This window comes from Eutrema salsugineum, unplaced genomic scaffold (assembly GCF_000478725.1).
Source record: "Eutrema salsugineum unplaced genomic scaffold, Eutsalg1_0 scaffold_15, whole genome shotgun sequence".
NCBI lineage: Eukaryota > Viridiplantae > Streptophyta > Magnoliopsida > Brassicales > Brassicaceae > Eutrema > Eutrema salsugineum.
This window is the reverse complement of record NW_006256867.1, coordinates 1,589,929-1,610,719: the sequence shown is the minus strand read 5'-3', so window position 1 is coordinate 1,610,719 and position 20,791 is coordinate 1,589,929. Positions and strand designations below refer to the sequence as shown.

The following is a 20,791-nucleotide window of genomic DNA, read 5'->3' as shown; positions in this document are numbered from 1 at the left end:
GAGTAAATGTGAAGTTCAACATGTTTTATAAATAAAGCTACACTCCACTCTTAATTTCGGAGATTGGGCTTAAATCATTAGGTTTCGAAGGCCTGCTAATAATTAATTGCGAATTGGGCTGATTAATCATTGACCAAGCCGATTATTTGACGCTTCGATTACATTTTCTGAGTACAATGTAATTGCGGCGGCACTGGTCCCGAGCGCTTAATAATGTATTTTACGAAACAGAGAAGTGTTGACATCACCGGTAATTGTGGCGGCTCTGATGACTCCGATGACTCTCAGCTGGAAGCGCCATTTCAGTCAACACTCCTCCCATCAGCTTGCACTGTCAATTTCATCCTCTTCTTCGACGAAACAATCTCGGATCCTGGAGCTTTGTAAATCAGGTCAACTCATGGACGCCATTCAGATTCTAAACTCAACGGAATCGTGTGAAATTGCTGCGAAACCGAATCTCTACGCATCTCTCCTTCAAACATGCACAAAAGTACGTTCTTTTATTCACGGCCTTCAATTTCACGGCCATGTCGTCAAATCAGGACTGGAAACGGACCGGTATGTTGGGAACAGCTTGCTCTCCCTGTACTTCAAGTTGGGACCTGATATGAGGGAGACCCGGAGAGTTTTCGACGGAATGTTCATCAAAGACGCGATCTCGTGGACTTCGATGATGTCTGGATACATTGGGAGTAAAGAACACGTTAAGGCACTTGAGATGTTCATGGAGATGGTGACTTTTGGTTTGGAGCCGAACGCGTACACGTTGTCTTCGGCAATTAAGGCTTGCTCTGAGCTCGGAGAAGTTACACTAGGGAGGTGCTTCCATGGTGTTGTCATTACTCGTGGGTTTGAGTGGAATCATTTCATCTCTAGCACATTGGCGTATATGTACGGTGTGAATCGAGAACCAGTAGATGCGCGTCGAGTGTTCGATGAAATGTCTGAACCAGATATGTTTTGTTGGACAGCTGTACTCTCTGCGTTTTCCATGAATGACTTATACGAGGAAGCTTTGTGGCTATTTTACGCGATGCATAGGGGAAAAGGGTTGGTGCCTGATGGCTCTACATTTGGAACGGTTTTGACGGCTTGTGGTAATCTAAGGAGGCTGAAGCAAGGGAAAGAGATTCATGGGAAGCTTATCACAAGTGGGATAGGCAGCAATGTGGTTGTTGGGAGTAGTCTTCTAGATATGTATGGTAAATGTGGATCAGTATGGGAAGCTAGGCAAGTGTTTAATAGGATGTCTAAGAAAAACATTGTATCTTGGTCTGCCTTACTCGGGGGATACTGTCAGAATGGAGAGCACGACAAAGTGTGTGAGATTTTCAGGAAAATGGAAGAGAAAGATCTCTACTGTTTTGGGACTGTTCTTAAGGCATGTGCTGGTTTGGCCGCGGTAAGACTTGGGAAAGAGGTTCATGGCCAGTACATTAGAAGAGGCTGTCGTGATAATGTGATTGTGGAATCAGCTTTAGTTGACGTCTATGGAAAATCGGGGTGCATAGATTCTGCTACTCGTGTGTACTCTAGGATGTCAGTGAGGAACATGATAACGTGGAATGCGATGCTATCTGCGCTGGCTCAGAATGGAAGAGGTGAAGAAGCTATCACTTTCTTCAATGATATGGTTCAAAAGGGGATGAAGCCTGACTACATCAGTTTTATTGCAGTCCTCACTGCATGTAGTCATACGGGTTTGGTTGACGAAGGACGAAATTACTTTGAATTGATGGTTGAGTGTTATGGAATTAAACCAGGTACTGAGCATTACAGTTGCATGATTGACCTTCTAGGCCGTGCAGGTTTGTTTGAAGAAGCAGAGAATTTGTTGGAGAGAGCAGAGTGTAGAGATGATGCGTCTTTGTGGGGAGTTCTTCTTGGACCATGTGCTGCGAGTGCAGATGCCTCTGCTATTGCAGAGCGGGTTGCAAAGAGAATGATGGAGTTGGAACCAAAGTACCACATGAGTTATGTGCTTCTAAGTAACATGTACAAGTCGTTAGGTCGCCATGGTGATGCACTCAAGATCCGTAGGTTAATGGTGCGAAGAGGAGTAGCAAAGACTATTGGACAGAGCTGGATAGATGCTCATTAGAAAGCTATAAAGGTTCTTATCTCTCTAGGAATCTTGCTTTAGCATTCATGAAAAGAAAATGCAACTTTAAACCACACAATTTTGCCTTTACTCGATTTAGCCTTTACAAAGTAATTTAAACAACACATTTTTCCAGCCTAGACTTTGCAGAGAAAAAGGATTTTTTGTAAAATGTTGTGTGGAGAATTCAAGAGTTGACCTCAAGCCACCATTAATACATTTTCCAGTGATGAGCATTGTCTTCATAGTGCACGCATCAAGGTCGATTTTGTAGCTTCGCGCTTCATCTCTGCATCTTTGCCACTCCATCGGAAGTATGCATATACTTGCTGAAAATTGAGTAATGCATTTCATGGGTTAGAAAAACAGACAGATTGAAGTGATTTACAGTGTTGATAATTATAGAGTAAAAAAAGTTCATAAACCTGAATAACCCAGATATTGAGAAGTGTTTCAATGCAGAAGAACCCCATACCAATGAAATACATTATCAGTGAGTGTAAGGAAAAGAAGGAATTTTGGTAAGACTGTCACAAGCCGAAGTTAAGTATTTGTGTATGGGTAGTTAAGGTACTAACCCCGATACATGGAATAAGATGGAGTTCATCAAAGATTCAAAAGGTTTCATCAACAGAGGAATCATTAAATAAGGTAAAAGAAAAAGGTTGAGTCAGATGCTTTCACATAGAAGAAAACTCTTACGTGAGAGACTTTTCCTGGAAAGATGACTGGTGGAGCAATTGCAGCAGAGCTGCAGAAGGCAATGTGAAACTGAAAAGTGCAAGACAGTGTAAAACATCAAAATGCTTAGTGGTTTTATTTTTTCATTGCTTCCTGAAGAAACTTTGATGCAGTGGAAATAACATTGTCAGAAAAACATATGTTTTCTCAAAAATCCACGCATTGACTTAAATAATGCAATGAAGCAAAAAAAAATCATCCATTAACTTTTCTATTTTAACTAATGTGGCAATAGATGTAATGCATACCATGGAAAAAGACAATATTTGGTAAATTCTTTACGTTTCAAGTTTTTCTAAGTGATAGTTTTTTTTTGGGGAATGTTTCTGTGAAAAACAATTAAGATCCATTGATGTTAAAACTTCATACACTGACTCAACATAAGTTTTCAAATTTTTCTTGTTTTTCTATTTTTTTTTGTTTTTTTAAGCTTTACTTTTGACTTCTTATATTTATTTTACAGTTAAAAACAAGCAAAAATCCTTCTATACCACCTTTTTCGACTAAGCTTTACACATTTTATCTACTACTTTTATTATTCTCTTCTCCTTCTTATGAATATCATTTTTGCAGGTCGAATGCCTTTATAAGATGGAAATAGATTGTCAACAAACTAAAGTTTAAGGAGTTCGAGTTCCTTTGGAAGAAAACAATGACATTCAAATGGGAAGGAAACGACATTCATATGTTTGCCAAATTTTAGAAAAAAAACTGAAAAGCCTTACTACATGATGGTAGTGTAATGTGGGTGGAGATGCAAGAATCTTATCTTCTAATATATGAAACATAAAGGAGATCCTCAAGGGATTGACAACTCCACATTTGAAAGCCAATAAGAAATTAATATTTATTTCTCTAATTAATACATATACAAATTTTTTTTTTGAATATAAATGAATCAACCATTAATCTGATTAATATGTAAAAATATTAAATCATAAAATAAGAAAAATTAAACTCAATTTAATTTAAATATCCTAGATATATAAATTAAAAAAACTAATATAAGATTTTAGTTTAGTCTTTTTTTTCTCTGTGTGTTATACTCATCATTTTTGAAATAACAAAGATAATTTATTAAAGTAATTAAAAAAATAAAAACAAAAAATAAAATTAAAAATTTCCAAATACTGAAGAATAAGTTTTTTTTTTAAAAAAAAATAAGAGCTAGAAAATCATCACACACAAAAGAAAATTCATTACATAATCGAAAATATAACAAATTATCAACATTAAAGAGAAAAAATGATAAAAAAGAATATAATAACAAACAAATATAAAATTTATAGAGGTATGGGGAATATAAATAGAACTAATTGAAAAAGTGAAAACAAAACATAAAAATAGTAAATTGCAAAAAGTAAAAATGATCACTAAATGAAGGTTTCAATTGAAAAAGGTTAAAAACAAAACAATGGACTAAAAAGATTATCAGCTAGGGTTATCAAGGAAAAAAAAATCTATAAAATAAATCACAAGAGAAATCAAAAGTTGAACTAAAAGATTAAAAATATAACTTAAAATCTGTCCAAACTATTAATTCATATATAAATTGTTTAATTTAAATTCAATTGTGTTACAAATATTAAATCATAAGCATAACTTAAATCTAATTTAAATCTAATTTAAAACATCATAAGCATAAATTAAATCAAATTGAAATTTATCTTAAAACATCATAAACATATGAATAAAAAATAGTTTAATCTCAATGAAAAGGAAGAAAACAAGAATATGAAACAAAATTAAAAATAATAGGCTAAATAAATTTTAAATATCTAAAAAAATAAGAAGAAAACTAAATGATCAAAACTAACGTTCAATAAACAATTGAAAAGATAACAAATTATAAAAATATAGAAAATGACAAAGAAAAAAGAAAAATAATACAACAACAGATACATATACAAAATATTAAAGACATAAGTAAAAAGATGGAATTAGTGATAAATATATATATATATATATACATATATATGTGTGTGTGTGAAAAAAACCTAAAATTTGTGATTTGAAAAAGTCAACAAAATTAACACTAAATCATGATTTAGATGAAAAAACTTGAAAAAACAATGGATGTATGATATTATTAAGATTATCAAAAAATTATGAAATAATATAAAAATTAAAAGTTGATAGTCTATAATCTCGCGGTGTAGCACAGATTCTCTTCTAGTATATATAAAAGTTGTTTAACTCTCTCCAGCTGAGTGACACATTAGTAGTGGAGAGAGTGACACCTGTCTATTTAAAATATTAATAAAATATAATCAAATTTAAAACAAACACATTAAAGAACATAACTAAATATTAATAAATATTTTTATTAGAATAAAATTCAAATTTAATTTAAATATATAAAAACTTATAAATATTATATAAAACAAAATTTTTAAATGCACCATTATGAATATTTTCTCTAAGTGATTTAAACTTCATTTTCAAAGTAAAAAATATAATTAAATTTTAATGCAAGTGAAAAAAAATTATGAGACTGAATATGTTAAAAATGCAAAATAAATTTATATAAAACTCTAACTACTAAAATTATAAAACACAAAGAATATTTACTAAATGATTAAAGAGATAAAAAATATCAAAAAATAATAATAAAAAGAAGGGTGTCCACATAAAAATGTCATACATGATTTTTTTTTTAAAGATGGAATCAATAATATATATAATAAAAATTTCAAAATGGCAAACTGAGAAAGTTAAAAAATATTATATTAGTAAAATTTACAAGAATAAAAAGAATATAAAGATTAAAGAACAAATAAATATTCTTCTCTGATATTCCACATATATTTTTAAGTGAATTATTACGTTTTCATATAAAAATTAAAATAGTAGATTTTTAGTTCTTTATTATGTTGGAAGAAAAATTAAACTATTTGGTACAACTGGTGTAGAATAGATTACAAATAATGTATCATCAAAAAGAAATAAAAAAAATATAAGTATTTTAAACACAAAAACATTGATAGTAAACATAAAATTCAATACAAATTCTAAAAATATATTATTTAAAATATAAAATTAAAACAAGATCCGCGCATATGTGCAGATTCTATCCTAGTACTAATAAAAGTTGAAGTAAAATGTTTCTGAGGTGTCTACATAGAATTTAAAAAGGAAATTTTATTGGTACACATTAATATTCAAAATCAAAAAAGTTTACAAATTCTAATATTATTGATGAATAAGGAAATTAAAAAAGTTTACAAATTTTAATATTGATTGCTGAATAAAGAAATTCGGTATAAATGTGTTATTGGTCCATCTCAACATTGAAATTTAAAAAGTTTTCAAATTCTATTATTGTTTTTAAAAATTATTTAAAAATATATATAATTTGTATTAATAATTTAAAACTAAAATAAAAAATATTAAAATACGAAATTTTTAACTTTAAATTAGACGTATATACACATATTTAGCGACTCTTACATTAACATCCAACAAGAAAAAGGTATTAAATCCTTTCGCTACCTTAAGGCTAATGATATCTTTCTAGATATTCGTGATCCGAAAGTCCTATCACCTTTACATTTCTCGTCATTATTTCGACCATCTCTTTGTTTTCTCTCTACGTCGGTTTCTAAACCGTGGATCAATCTCATCCCAAAACTCTTACTTTTCTACTTTTTCACCTCAAAAAGTTCATCACCACAAAAATGAGTAGTTTCTACATTTTGATCTGCTCAAAGTTTAATCTCTAGAGCTACTCTGCAAGAGCACAAATGTGTAGTTGTAGTATGTAGGGGTCGAACCACAGAGACGAGAGATTCACTCAATAGACCTAATAGACTCGAATTACGCTAAGCATAAATAATAGAATTGAAAACAGCAGGACAATGAAAACAGTTGTAAATCGATTGGGAAAGGATTAGGTCCAGGGTGTTTCTCAGGAGATCAGAGAATGCAGATAAATTAATTAGTTAGGGTTCAGGTTAAACGCAGTTCTTGAACTCAAATCACAAAATTATAATTAACCAACTTTCGTTGCGAGAATTATCTAAGTCTAAATCCTAGAATCCCAAATTTTTTTGCAAATCCTAAAGATATAAACTAGCCTTAAGTGCAGGTTTGATATGTTCACATAGTATCTAAACCAAATTTCTTTGCGGATAGCTACTTTTCTCACCCTAGGTTCTTTCAGATTATTCAATTACACTTTTGTGTCAGTCAATTAACCTAAGATATAAGTTCTAGGTGATCAGTCCAGAATTAGCTTTAAGAACAACTTATGGTGAAGAACTAATCAGATTATGAATCCTAACTAGCAAATTAATACAACATTCAATGAAATCCTTTATGAGAACCCTAAACCTAACAAGCTAACTACTCAGACATGAAGATTGAAACAATAAACATGCTTAAATAGATTGCAGAAAAGAATAATAAGATTAAGAAAAAGGGGTTCAAATACTTCTCTCTCGCGAACAGAGTTCAGACTTATCTCCCCAAAAGCTCTCAAAAGTATAGATGAATCAAAGACAAAAGTTCTCTCTCTGTAAAATCTAAAGTGTGTCAATCAGGGTGGCTGAAAACCCTTCTTAAAACTAAAAACACGTTTTGGGTCTTCTAGTAAGTATTAGAGACTTCTAGGCTTCACAGATTCTTCAAAAATTGGATAAAATCACATTTTTCCTTTTTTCACGACATCGGTGTTGAGCGACACCATTAGTGATGTCGCGCGACACCAGTGCAAAGCTTGAAATTTATCCTTCACGAAATTGATCTCTGTTAAGTTCCAAACTGCTCCAAAATCTCCAATTAAGCTCCAAACATACCTAAGACCTGTAAAGACTCTAAAAAGCTCGAAAAATACTAAAAATATTCTATAAATAAGACCTATATCATGGTAAAATACCATAAAAACCATGATATATCATCTTTCTTAAGAGATCTCGGCCCATCTTCCTTCTCTTTTTTTCTGATCTCTTTTTTCTTTCTGACTAGCCACTTTATGGTATTTTCTTCACTGTTTTCGAGGATTCGTCAGAAAACAACCTTCCATCGTGTTTGATGTTTTCTGAGACCTTCACGTGTTTGATAAGTTTTGCTGGAGACTTTCTCCAAGAGGACTAAAAATTTCATAAACAGCTATTATTTTGCTGATGAAACTCTAAAATGCATTTTACATTACTTTGATTAATAAGTTTTAAACTAAATGTTGTTGATTATAATCTAAAACTTGTCTCTTTTTTACAATAAAAACATTTGATGATAACTATATGCATTTTTTATATAAAAACAGATATTTCAGGCTTTTATATCGGACGAATAATCGTGCAAAGTGAGTATATTCATCAAATAACCCACTAACCAAATTTTCTAATGGAGATAAAGTATAAAACTATTTCAAGGAATATGTGCATGATCCTTGTAGTGCAAGTAAACAATAATATAAGTATCGATTTTGTGGTTATGGCGAGGATCAGATTTTATTTATTTTATTTTTATCATAAAAAAGTTCGTGGCAACATTTTTCAAGCTTATATATTTACATTTTCCTTTCCGTTATACTATTTTCATAACTTTATAATTTCTAGAAATTTGGTACAAACAAAAAGCTTAGACAACACAGTACGTCTGAAATGGTGGTAAATCAATATCATATATTTATACAAAATTTTGTTCTATATACCATATTCACTTTTTAATTTTCTTATATATTTTACTATTGACAGACTTAATTTTGGTTGATAGATTTAATTCATAATTTTGTTATTACACTACAAATTTCTTGAAAATGTGGCAGATTTTTCATGCATTGATGTAGATCTGTCATATATTTATATTTTTTCCATAAGGTTATTTATCCATATGGTGATAGATTTTTTGTATTAGTAACAGACTTTTTAGTAATTTTAATAAGTTTATCTTGAAGCAGATCTATTTTGACATAAAATTTAATTACTAGAATAACTTTTACGTTGTGGCATAATTTTTCCTACGTCACAATAAACATAATAAAATCTGTTGTTTGATGGCATATTTTCAGTGTGGTAGAAGAAACAGATTTTTTCTCTTATTAGAATATATTTTTGTTTGGTATTAGAGATATTTGTAGTAGACTTTATATTTTTATGTAGTGGTAGACTTGTTACGATATAACGTTAACAGATTTTTAGTTCTCAATGTGGTGGTAGAGTTTTTACAACAGATTTATTTGATATTGTGACAGAGGTTTTAATGAGATGGAAACCCAAACATACATTTAACAAATTAATAATTTTTAATTAGGGTTGCTCGTTATATTTGTCCTAGAATGCATGTGTCATAATTCTCTATATTAAAAATAGCAATTGTTTTGTATTAGGAGATTAGCATGCATGTATCCCATATAATAAGAAACATATATCCTATTTTGATAAGGTTTGTGGTTTGATAAAGTTTATCTCTTGGACTTATCGTTTATATAATATGGAATAGTTACAATGTGTAAATACCTTTGTAAAGTAAATTAATAAATCAAGTTATTTATGTACCCTATTCTTCATTTTGAAACAATGAATCAAAATTTTGCCACCCATCGCTAATCTTTGATAAAAAACAACCGCTTTCACAAAGTCTTTAGATCAAAAAAATCTTTTGACATATTTTTTTTGAAACAATTAATCAAACCCGTTATTTTATTATCAATTTCAGGTTGTTTTTAAGTATTTAAAATTATTTGAACAAGGACATGTTTGATAAAAAAAATTTACAATGTGAAATGGAAACCCTCGTTAAATTTCGGTTGTAAACATTTGTGGCCACCAATACTGTAACAACCCGACCTCTCGGATTCGGTTGTTATTAAATTCAATTTCTAGTTCATTTAAATTAGACCATCTCTTTTAATTAAGCCTATTTTTAATCTTTTTTTAATTTCTTGCAAGCCCCTTAAACCCAATCCATTTCAGCCATCTAAATTAACCCTAACTATAAATACCTCTCTAATCTCTCATTCTTCATTTTGGAAACCCTAGCCACATTCTCCTCTCCTCTTCTCCTTCTCTCAGCCATGCCATACTCCTTCTCCCTATCTCACCGTGGCTCTCTTTCTCTTCCTCTCTCCCTTGGCCGCTGCTCTCTCCTCCTCCATCAGATTCGCTCCCTCTTTCTTCTCTCTTAAACCCTAGCCGCTGCTGCTGTCTTGTGTGACGATTTCCCGGCGATTCGTGAGGATCCACGAGACTTACAACATATCAAAGTGAAGCCCCGAGTGTCATCTTTCTAAGGAGACTAAGTTCATCCGGATCGAAGATCTGTGCCAGGAGATATCGCTGTTTCCGTGTCAGGTGTCCAGATCTGCTTTGTTGGTAAAGTGAGGATTAGATCTAGAGTCTTTTTCTTATTTATTTGTCTTCTTCTGGTGTGTGGGGTTAGATCTGATGAGCCTAGGATTTTTCCTTGTGCATCTAGCTAGATCCATGTGTAAATCTGATAAAATGATCTAGGATCTCATTAGAGGAAAAACCAGCATATTTGATTGTTCACCCTGATGTGTGGTTAGTGATTGGTAGTATAGCTAGATGAGGTGTTCATCTCGGTGGTGATGTGCCGAGGTATGGACTTGTTTGCTGGACTATTGCTGTCTGTGTGACTATAGCGGTAGTTCAACGGTGAGTGAAGATACGCCAATCCTTCCGGAGTCTGTGTGACATGAGGCCTGTCTGTGTGACCGCCTAGTATTGTGTATGTGTGACATGGGAGATGTGTGTCCTAAGTCAGTGTGACTGGGAAGTACAGCCTTGTGTGATGGGCGGGTTGGAGACATCACAATTGCTTGTTAGTTGATTGTGCATTGCTAGGATGCTTGTGTGTTGCTTGTTGGATTTATTCTTGACATGTTGGTGGAAAATAAATGAGTGGGAAGGAAGTCTGGTCTGGTTCTCGCTGAGTAATCCTTTTACTCACCCCTCCTCTTCCCTTTTGTCTTATCAGGTGTAGGTGAAAGATCAGCTTAAGTCTATGTTGTTGATTGTTACCTGAACGTTTTTCTGGCAGTCCTGTGTGCTCACCAATCAGACATCCTACCGGACGCGGTTCGATGGCCAATCTCACATACCCGGCTCCCTGCCTCTTAGGAGCCCGGGATAGGGGATGTTACAAATGGTATCAGAACCCAAGATTATATCACTTTAGCTCCATTCTAGAGTGGTCACGTCCGTTTTTGTTTTCAAAGAGAAAACTGTTTGCGAAAACATTTTTATTAAAATCTTTTTTTTTAAAATGTTTTCAAACCTAGAACAACCAACAACTTATAGACGGTTTGTCCTATAGTTTCCTCTATCCTCTTTCTTGTTTGTTGTTAAAGGCCCAGGTTCAGGACGCGAGAAACCGCATAGAAGAGGGTTATGTCTTTAACCATGTGGTAGTTTAAGTTTGCCTTTGGAGGTGCAACAAAATTGCCTCTAGGCAAGACTGGTTATTGGTGTGGTTCCGACTGTACCAGGGTGGTTGTTCTGGAACTACCACAACGTGCGACAGTGCCGTGCTTAGATCTGTGGTGGCTTTAGGCGAACTAAAAAAATATGGCCTTTTATAAAAAATTAGTATAAAAATATCGTCTCAAACATAAAAAAAAAATAATAACCGAAACTAGAAAAATTCTAAAACAAATTTTTCTTCCTTTCTTTCCTAAAAAAATATTTACCAAACCCACATAATTGAATTGTTTAACCACAAATCAGACGGCTATGTAAAGTGTAACCGGGAACCGGCTGACCATCCGGTTGAACTTTTTAAAACCGATAAATCTGGAAAACATCAATTAAAATTTTCTAAACCGATGGATCCAGTCAAACCCAAACTTTGTTTGAACGTTGGTTTTTAAGCTCAAAAAAATTTTAATTGATGTTGATACTTATATTGAAGAAAAATTATAGGCCTCCTCATTTAGATATGGATGTGAGATTTTTTTAATTATACTTATTTTAAATTTTTAGTTAAATTTCCTTTTTTTAATTTTCCTTTTTTATGTTTGAATATCCATAAAAATAAATATCAATAATATTAGTATATGGGCTTATCTCAAAGAAATAACCCAACAATATTTACCTCATTAACTATATACATGAACTAGTTAATAAAATTGTGGCTTTAAATTTTTTTCAATTTTTGGTGGCCTTAGGCTAATGCCTAACTCACAAGACATGAGGCACGGCTCTGCCGTGCGATGCCAGTCCTGACTATGCAATCTTTGGTTTTATAGCAGCCATCAACATGTATGATTAGGTTCAGACCTGGTCTACATAGTTAAGGTATTAAAAGGCTGGCGTCGCAAGAGTCCATAGAAATTGTCAGACAAGTAAAAAGTCAGGCGAGTTCGATCTCGGAATGACGAGGAACCTAGCTGTGTTATCCAAAGAGGACGGATGTGCTTGAATACCTTTGGGAAATTCACACCCTTAACCGGATTCAGAGGATTTCACGGTGGCCTTAGTGTGTATTAATCCTGCTCAGCCATATCAACCAATAGCTTTCTTTTTCCTTCTCTTCCTTCCTTTTACCTTAGACCTCTGTTCAAGACCCGAGAGCCTGCGCGCAAGAAGTTCACTCCTTGTTCTCAAATGAAGTTTAGCAAAGAGCTGGTGTCATTTTGTCTCGTAGTGAAGCAGAAGAAGGTCCTTCCTCTGATTGTTATATTTTTATATTAAAAAAAATGTTTTCATAGGAGTGAAACTCTATTTTTATTTGTTTCAATTATTGAGTGCTTTTGGGATATTATAGGAATTAGTTAGATTCCATGTTGGTCTTCTTTCATTTTTCTTTTTTAAAAATAAAATGTTGTCCTCTTTCTTGTCACATTAATAAAATGGTTTTTTGGCTTTTACTCAAAATGTTTTTATTGCATCATTCTTTAAACTCTCATTTTTTCACGTTTTTGTCTATCATTATGCGTTCTAAACCCTTAGCCTTCAACTCGTTCTTGGCTCCATGGGTTATATGGCTTCCTTCTTGTTCTTTCCTCTTAGCCATTATTCCTCCTAGTCCCATGGTTCATTTCTAATTTCCCTTCTGATTTTATTTTTAGTCTCACTTCTGATTTCATTTTTGCTCTTCCTTTTAACGTCATTTCTATTTCCTTTTTATTTCATTTCTGATTTCCTTCTTGTCCTTTTCTTCTCAACCTCTATCTTTTCTAGTGCCATAGTTCCTTGTGGTTCCATTCCTAATCTCCTTCTGAATTTTTATTCCTGCTTTTCCTTCTGATTTCATTTCCGATTTCCCTTCTGGATCCATTTCATTTCATGCTTCCATTTTTGGATCTCATTCCTGGCTCCTCTCTCTTTCTGCGACCAAGCTTCCTCTTTTGTCTTCTGTGCTTTTATTTTTCTTGGTCTTCATTTCAAAATTCCTTTCAGGAATATCTCCCCTAGGATTCGGGGACGAGTCCTGTTGAAGGGGGGAAGATTGTAACAACCCGATCTCTTGGAGTCGGTTGTTATTAAATTCAATTACCGGTTTATTTAAATTAGACCATCTCTTTTAATTAAACCCATTTATAATCTCTTTTTAATCTCCTGCGAGCCCGTTAAACCCAACCCATTAAGTTCAGCCATCTAAATTAACCATAACTATAAATACCTCTCTAATCTCTCATTCTTCATTTTGGAAACCCTAGCCACATTCTCCTCTCCTCTTCTCCTTCTCTCAGCCACGCCATACTCCTTCTCCCTATCTCATCGTGGCTCTCTTTCTCTTCCTCTCTCCCTTGGACGCTGCTCTCTCCTCCTCCATCAGCTTCGCTCCCTCTTTCTTCTCTCTTAAACCCTAGCCGCCGCTTCTGTCTTGTGTGACGATTTCCCGCCGATTCATGAGGATACACGAGACGTACAACATATCAAAGTGAAGCCCCGAGTGTCATCTTTCTAAGGAGACTAAGTTCATCCGGATCGAAGATCTGTGCCAGGAGATATCGCTGTTTCTGTGTCAGGTGTCCAGATCTGCTTTGTTGGTAAAGTGAGGATTAGATCTAGAGTCTTTTTCTTATTTATTTGTCTTCTTCTGGTGTGTGGGGTTAGATCTGATGAGCCTAGGATTTTTCCTTGTGCATCTAGCTAGATCCATGTGTAAATCTGATAAAATGATCTAGGATCTCATTAGAGGAAAAACCAGCATATTTGATTGTTCACCCTGATGTGTGGTTAGTGATTGGTAGTATAGCTAGATGAGGTGTTCATCTCGGTGGTGATGTGCTGAGGTATGGACTTGTTTGCTGGGCTATTGCTGTCTGTGTGACTATAGTGGTAGTTCAATGGTGAAGTAAGGTACGCCGATCCTTCCAGAGTCTGTGTGACATGAGACATGTCTGTGTGACCGCCTGATATTGTGTCTGTGTGACATGGGAATGTGTGTTTAAAGTCGGTGTGACTGGGAAGTATGGCTTTGGGTGATGGGCGGGTTGGAGACATCAAAATTGCTTGTTAGTTGTTTGTGCATCGCTAGGATGCTTGTGTATTGCTTGTTGGATTTATTTTTGACATGTTGGTGGAAAATAATGTCAAAAATAAATGAGTGGGAAGGGAGTCTGATCTAGTTCTCGCTGAGTAATTCCCATTACTCACCCCTCCTATTCCCTTTTGTCTTATCAGGTGTAGGTGAAAGATCAGCCTAAATCTATGTTGTTGATTGTTACCTGGGCGTTTTCCTGGCGGTCCTGTGTACTCACAATCGGACATCCTACCGGACGCGGTTCGAAAGTCGATCTCACATACCATTTTGATAGGGATGTTACAAATACCATTTTGTAATACCAATAATTTTGAAATAAATCATGCTAGAAATAAATTAGATAGATGATTTTGCTAGAAACAAAATGCAATGAATAATTTACTATCAATATTGTTATGAATTATTAATATAGATGCCTATTATAAGGCCCATTACTAATATTGTATTTGTCTCACATCGGAAACTTGGAGTGATAGTTGGCTCTTTGTAATACTATATATACCTCTCATTATCTCTGGAATAAGAAACAACGATTTCCTATCTCTCTCTTGATAACTGATTCACAACACGTTATCAGCGCGATCGTCTCTTGATCTGTTCTCACACCGAAAAGGTGAGAGTTAGTTTAAAATTTTGTTTTTTCTCTCAAACCGAAAAGGTAAGAGTTAGTTTAATTTTTTTTTTCTTTCTCTCTTGATCCGTTCTCACAATGTTTTTCTTATTATCTCTGGAATAAAAAACAACAATTCCTTTTCTCTCTCTTGATAACTGATTCACAACATATCATCAGCGCGATCGTCTCTTGATCCGTTCTCACACCGAAAAGGTGAGAAGTAGTTTTAATTTTTTTTCTTTCTCTTTGATCCATTCTCACAAATTTTTTCCTTAGAATTTGTTGAATTTATGTTACTTTGTAAGTGTTTTGCCGGCAAAAGGTAAAACAAGTGAACCATCAAAACTAAAACAATTGAACCATCAAAACGTATGCTATAACAACAAAAAACTCTACCGCAATAAACAAAAACCAGTGTACCATCAAAGTGTTATGCAGTTAAGATAGTAAATAACTTTATCATAAATTAAAATAATTTTAACATAAGCTAAACACTAAAACAACAACACAAATCTGTCATATAAACATATTTGGAACCAAAATAATCAAAATTTACACAAATCTGTCATCACCACTATAAAAATCTACCATAAATGAAAAATAAAAAAAAATTGTGTAATACAGAAAACTATTGAGTTAAATCTCGAACGGCGGCAAAAAATAAAAAAACGGCGACAGAAAATCATGATAACCAAAACGGCATCATCATTTGCAGCAAACCCCATCATCCTTCACCAATGAACCGATGACATCGAGAAGGAACAACCAAAACCTGGAACAGCCGTCAAATCTAAAGCATCAACACACCATAGATCAAGATAAATCGACAACCAACACCGCTAGAGATTTGAACCAGTAACGAAGCAACAACCAGACTGAGAAGAAATCGCTGCACTTGACCGCCAAAGGACACTACAAAAAAATCCATTTATGTTGATCTGAATGATCACTAAGTATGTTAAGAGGTGATAAAGATGACTAAGATGTAATGGGGGTGATGTTTATGTAATATAGAAAGGATTTAACTTTGACAAGAGAATTGACTATGAGAAAATAAGCAGGTCGGGTTTTAAATGAACAGGTCGGGGACCGTATCCTTTGTATTGATAAGACAAATTTTTAAAGTTTCGAACTAAGCCCTGAGAGGAGTCAGCTCGATCACTACGAGAGATCAATCGATTTCCAACGATTCATTACGACGGTTAAAAAATCGTCGCAAATTTACGACGGTTTTACGATGATATGACGACAAAAAACAAATTATCGTAAAATTGTCGTAAAAAATAGCCGTCGTAAATTCGTTGTAATATTTACGACACATTACAACGATTTTCCGTTGATTTAAGTGAGCATTTATTGTCGATGCCAAATCGTCGTAAAAACGATGTAAAATTACGACGTTTTTTACGTTGTAAATTATTCGATGTAAACTTACGACCTTTTTACGTCGAAATATAATGTAGGTCAAAAAAAATTTAAACATGTTCACCTACTTATGGTCGTTGAAATATAATCGATGTAAAATTGTCGTAAATTGAGTATTGCGATGTAAAATCGATGTAAAGTCAAAGAAAAAACCGTTGTAAAAGAGTCGTAAAGAGCAAAATTTTATTATAAATACCTCATCGTTTCCTCTTTCATTCACAACAACATCATTCAAACAAAAGAACAACAATAAAAAAATATAGAGAGTTTTTTGAATTTTTTTCAACATGTCTATATACGAGCTAAGAAACTGGATGTATATGCGAAAAGATTCAGAAGGGGCGTTGACAGAAAAATTCAAAAACGGGTTGAAAATATTCATGTATCAGGCCACAAATATGGAGAGAACCAAAGAAAACAGGAATATGTTTTGTCCTTATCTGAAATGCAAGAATACAAGGTATACTCTAATCCAAACAGTGTAGAAGCATTTACTAAATAGACGGTTCATCCTGCAATATTTTGTTTGGTATCAACATGGAGAAGAATATGGCAGTAATACTCATAGGAATGCTGGTAGTAGTAATTATCAAAGTCATGTTGAATTTGATGAATCAAATGATTATCAGCCTATCAATCTGATCAAGGTCCAGATCATGATAGGATGCATGAGATGGTTGCGGATGCATTTCATGAAACGCATACGGGTAATGCTGTTGAGGAACCCAATGTAAATGCTAAACGATTTTATTATTTGTTAGATAATGCTAATCAACCAATCTATGAAGGATGTAGAGAATGTCAGTCTAAATTATTGTTGGCAGCTAGAATGATGTCAATTAAAACAGATCATAACTTAGATGAGGTTTGCATGGATGATTGGGCTGATCTTAGGAAAGAGTATCTCCTAGAGGATAATTTGGCAGCGGCAACATACTATGAAATACAGAAGTTGATTTCTAGTATTGGTCTATCTTTTGAGATTATAGATTTATGTGTTGATAATTGTATGATTTTCTGGAAAGATGATGATAAGCTGTAGGAATGTCAATTTTGCCAAAAACCAAGATACATGCCGCAAACTTCTGGGCATAAAAAGATACCGTATCAACGGATGTGGTATCTTCTTATAACTGATAGGTTGAAACGCCTCTATCAATCTGAAAGGACAGCTGCATCGATGAGATGGCATGCAGAACATACACTAGTAGATGGAGATGTTACTAATCCATCAGATGCAAAAGCGTGGAAACACTTCAATACGGTATATCCAGATTTTGCTAAGTTCTAACGGAATGTTTATCTTGGTCTGTGCACTGACGGTTTTAGTCCATTCGGTATATCTGGTAGACAATATTCTTTATGGCCAGTAATCATGACCTCTTATAACCTTCCCCCAGATATGTGCATGCCAAAAAAAAAAAAAAAAATTCTGAATATTTTGGTCTCATGTCCCAATCATCCGAAGCGATCTCTCAATATATTTCTGCAGCCACTCATACATGAGTTGAATCAGTTGTGGTACACCGGTGTTTGAACATATGATTGTTTGAATGGAAAAGAATTTACTATGCAGGTTGTGCGTGGACAATAAGAGATTTCCCCCGCAGACGGTATGCTATCAGGATGGACTACACATGAGAGGTTATCTTGTCCTTATTATCTTGATCAAACTGATGCGTTTCAGCTAAAAACATGGTAGAAAAACATGTTGCTTTGATTGTCACCGCAGTTTTTTACCGGAAAACCATCCATATCGCAGGAACAAGAGGTTATTTAGGAAGAATAAAAGTGTATGTGTCCGTCCACCCGTATATTTAACAGGAGCTGACATTAAAACGCAAATCGAGCATTGGGGGGCAGAGGAAATGATAACTCGTGGGAAAAACTGGCACAGCAAATATGCCTGAAGGTTATGGAGTTCATCATAATTAGCACAAGAAAAGAATTTTTTTGCAACTTCCGTATTGGAAAGATCATCTGCTCAGACACAATCTTGATGTCATGCACATTGAGAAAAACTTTTTTGTTAACATCATGCATACAGTTATGAACGTGCCGGGAAGAGCAAAAGACAATGGGAATTCAAGATTGGATTTGCCTGATTTATGCAACAGAATTGAATTGCATATACTGAGAAACAGGAAAGCATCGGTTCCTGTATTTCGGTTGACTGCAGAACAGAAGTCAGCATTGTTTAAATGGGTTTTATCTAACGTTAATTTTCCTGATAGGTATGTTTCTAATCTTTTTAAATCTGCTGAGAAGGGAGTAAAATTTTCAGGGATGAAAAGTCATCACTGCCATGTGTTTATGCAACGATTACTCTCATTAGCATTTGCTGAACTCTTGCCCAAAAATATCCATGAAGCTGTTGGAGGTAATTATTACTATTATATATTAACTACACTTTATTCCTATTATAATATGTACATACCAAATTTTTGATATTATCTTGATATGTATTTATGCAGGCATTCACGTTTTTTCCGGGATCTTAGAACACGAACATTATCAGATGATGTAATAGCACAACTGGCAACAAATAATATAATCTTGTTGTGCAATTTAGAAAAGATATTTCCGCCATCATTTTTTGATGTTATAGAACAACTTCCCGTTCATCTCCCTCACGAAGCAGAGCTAGATGGACCGGTTCAGTACAAGTAGATGTTACCATTTCAGCGTTTCATGAAGCATCTTAAGGGTAAAGCCAAAAACCTAGCTAGAGTGGAAGGTTCAACTGTGGCGGGCAGCTTAACTGAAGAGACTTCGCACTTCACTTCGTACTATTTTTCACCTAAAATACAAACACGCAAAAGAGCTACCCGTCGATATGACGATGGCATAGTTGGCCAAACATATGTAGTTGAGGGTGTACCTGACATATTCTCGCCGATCGAACGTCTTAGTGGAAAAGTAAAAGAAGTTTGGTGGTTTAATGAAAAAGATTATCACAGAGCACATACGTACATCCTACTAAAATGAGAAGAGTTAGCGTCGTACGAGAGGTATAATATATTAACTAAGTTATATATATATTATATATATATATGTATTCTGAAACTAAAATCAGTGATCGTAAAGATCAACACTTTGCGCAGTGGTTGAAAGCACAAGTAAGTATAATATTTATATTATTGTTATAGGATGCATGTAACAATATGACATATATAAATTTAATAAAGCAAAGTTCATTTTTTTTTATTAGGTGGACCCGAATAATCCAGATGAATATTTAATATGGTTCCATGAGTTATTCATAGGTCCTATGACCAAAATAACGACTGCATCCATATATTTCACTTGGGGTTATGTTTTTCATGCATACGCTCACGACGCCAAGCTGGCAACAACTAACTACAGAGTTTGTGTGAGGGGTGAAATAGATTATTATGGAGTTTTTCAAGAAATAATTGAAGTGGAGTATCCTGGTTTGCTAAGGATGAAAACTGTTCTCTTTAAATGTGATTGGTTTGATCCAACCGTTGGAAGAGGGGTACGATTAAACAAATTTGGAGTAGTCGATGTGAACCAATCACGATGGTACAACAGGTTTGAGCCTTTTATATTAGCTTTTGAAGTGGAACAAGTCATATTTGTGACATATCCCTGAGTTCGAGCTACAGGGATCTCATAGTTAACTGTTATTAAAGTGACTACCAAGGAAAAGATTGTAGGGGTTGAGGATCTACCACTGCAACAAGAATCTTGCGTAGACCCGACTGAACTAGATATTGATGAGAATATATTCTTAATTGACCCTCAGAACAGGCAAGTAGAAGATCTCCCCGATGACACAGAACAAAAAGGTGATTCAGATGAATTTGATGAAATCGAGGACGATGAAGAAGATTTGGAAGACGAAGGTGATGATGAAGAACATAAAAAAAATGAATTAAAATGATTATTATAGTCTTAGGATAATATTGTATTGATATATATATATATATATATATATGTTGTAGTTTTGTATAACTTAGAATTTATTTTTTTTTATTTTAGAGCATTATGACGTTTTTACAATGTTTTGAAAACCCTAAACCCTGATTTGATATTGTATATGCTGATTTGTGGTTAAGTATATTGATATGAGCATTATGACGTGTTTACGACGATTTGTCGTAATTTCGTTGTAATAATACAACGATTTAGCGACGAAAATGCCAAATCGTCGTAAATTCGTCGTAAAATCAAAATCTCAAATTTTGAATCCTTTATATCTGACTGGTTATTTACTATTTCATAAGTGTTTTTGATAAGTTATCTTATTTTATATGAAATATAATCATTCTGATAAAAATTAGAAATTTAAAAGAAATCATACATTTTTGCAGGTTTAGGCATGTTTTTATAAATGTTAAGTAAAAAGTTATGAATTGCATAGGATGATGAAAAAATTGTTATCTCATTCACCAAATCAATCATATTGGACTAAATAATCTTCTTATTCCAAT

At 33.8% G+C, this 20,791-nt stretch overlaps 1 protein-coding gene across 1 annotated transcript; it reads left to right on the top strand.

The window, feature by feature from the left end:
* The first annotated feature begins 84 nt into the window (after positions 1–84).
* LOC18021781 (pentatricopeptide repeat-containing protein At1g03540) lies at positions 85–3,622 on the top strand. Its single transcript, XM_006404719.2, has 2 exons — positions 85–2,755; positions 3,419–3,622. The coding sequence occupies exon 1, from the start codon at positions 269–271 to the stop codon at positions 2,102–2,104; it is 1,836 nt and encodes a 611-aa protein (XP_006404782.1). The 5' UTR covers positions 85–268; the 3' UTR covers positions 2,105–2,755; positions 3,419–3,622.
* The last annotated feature ends 17,169 nt before the right edge of the window (positions 3,623–20,791 follow it).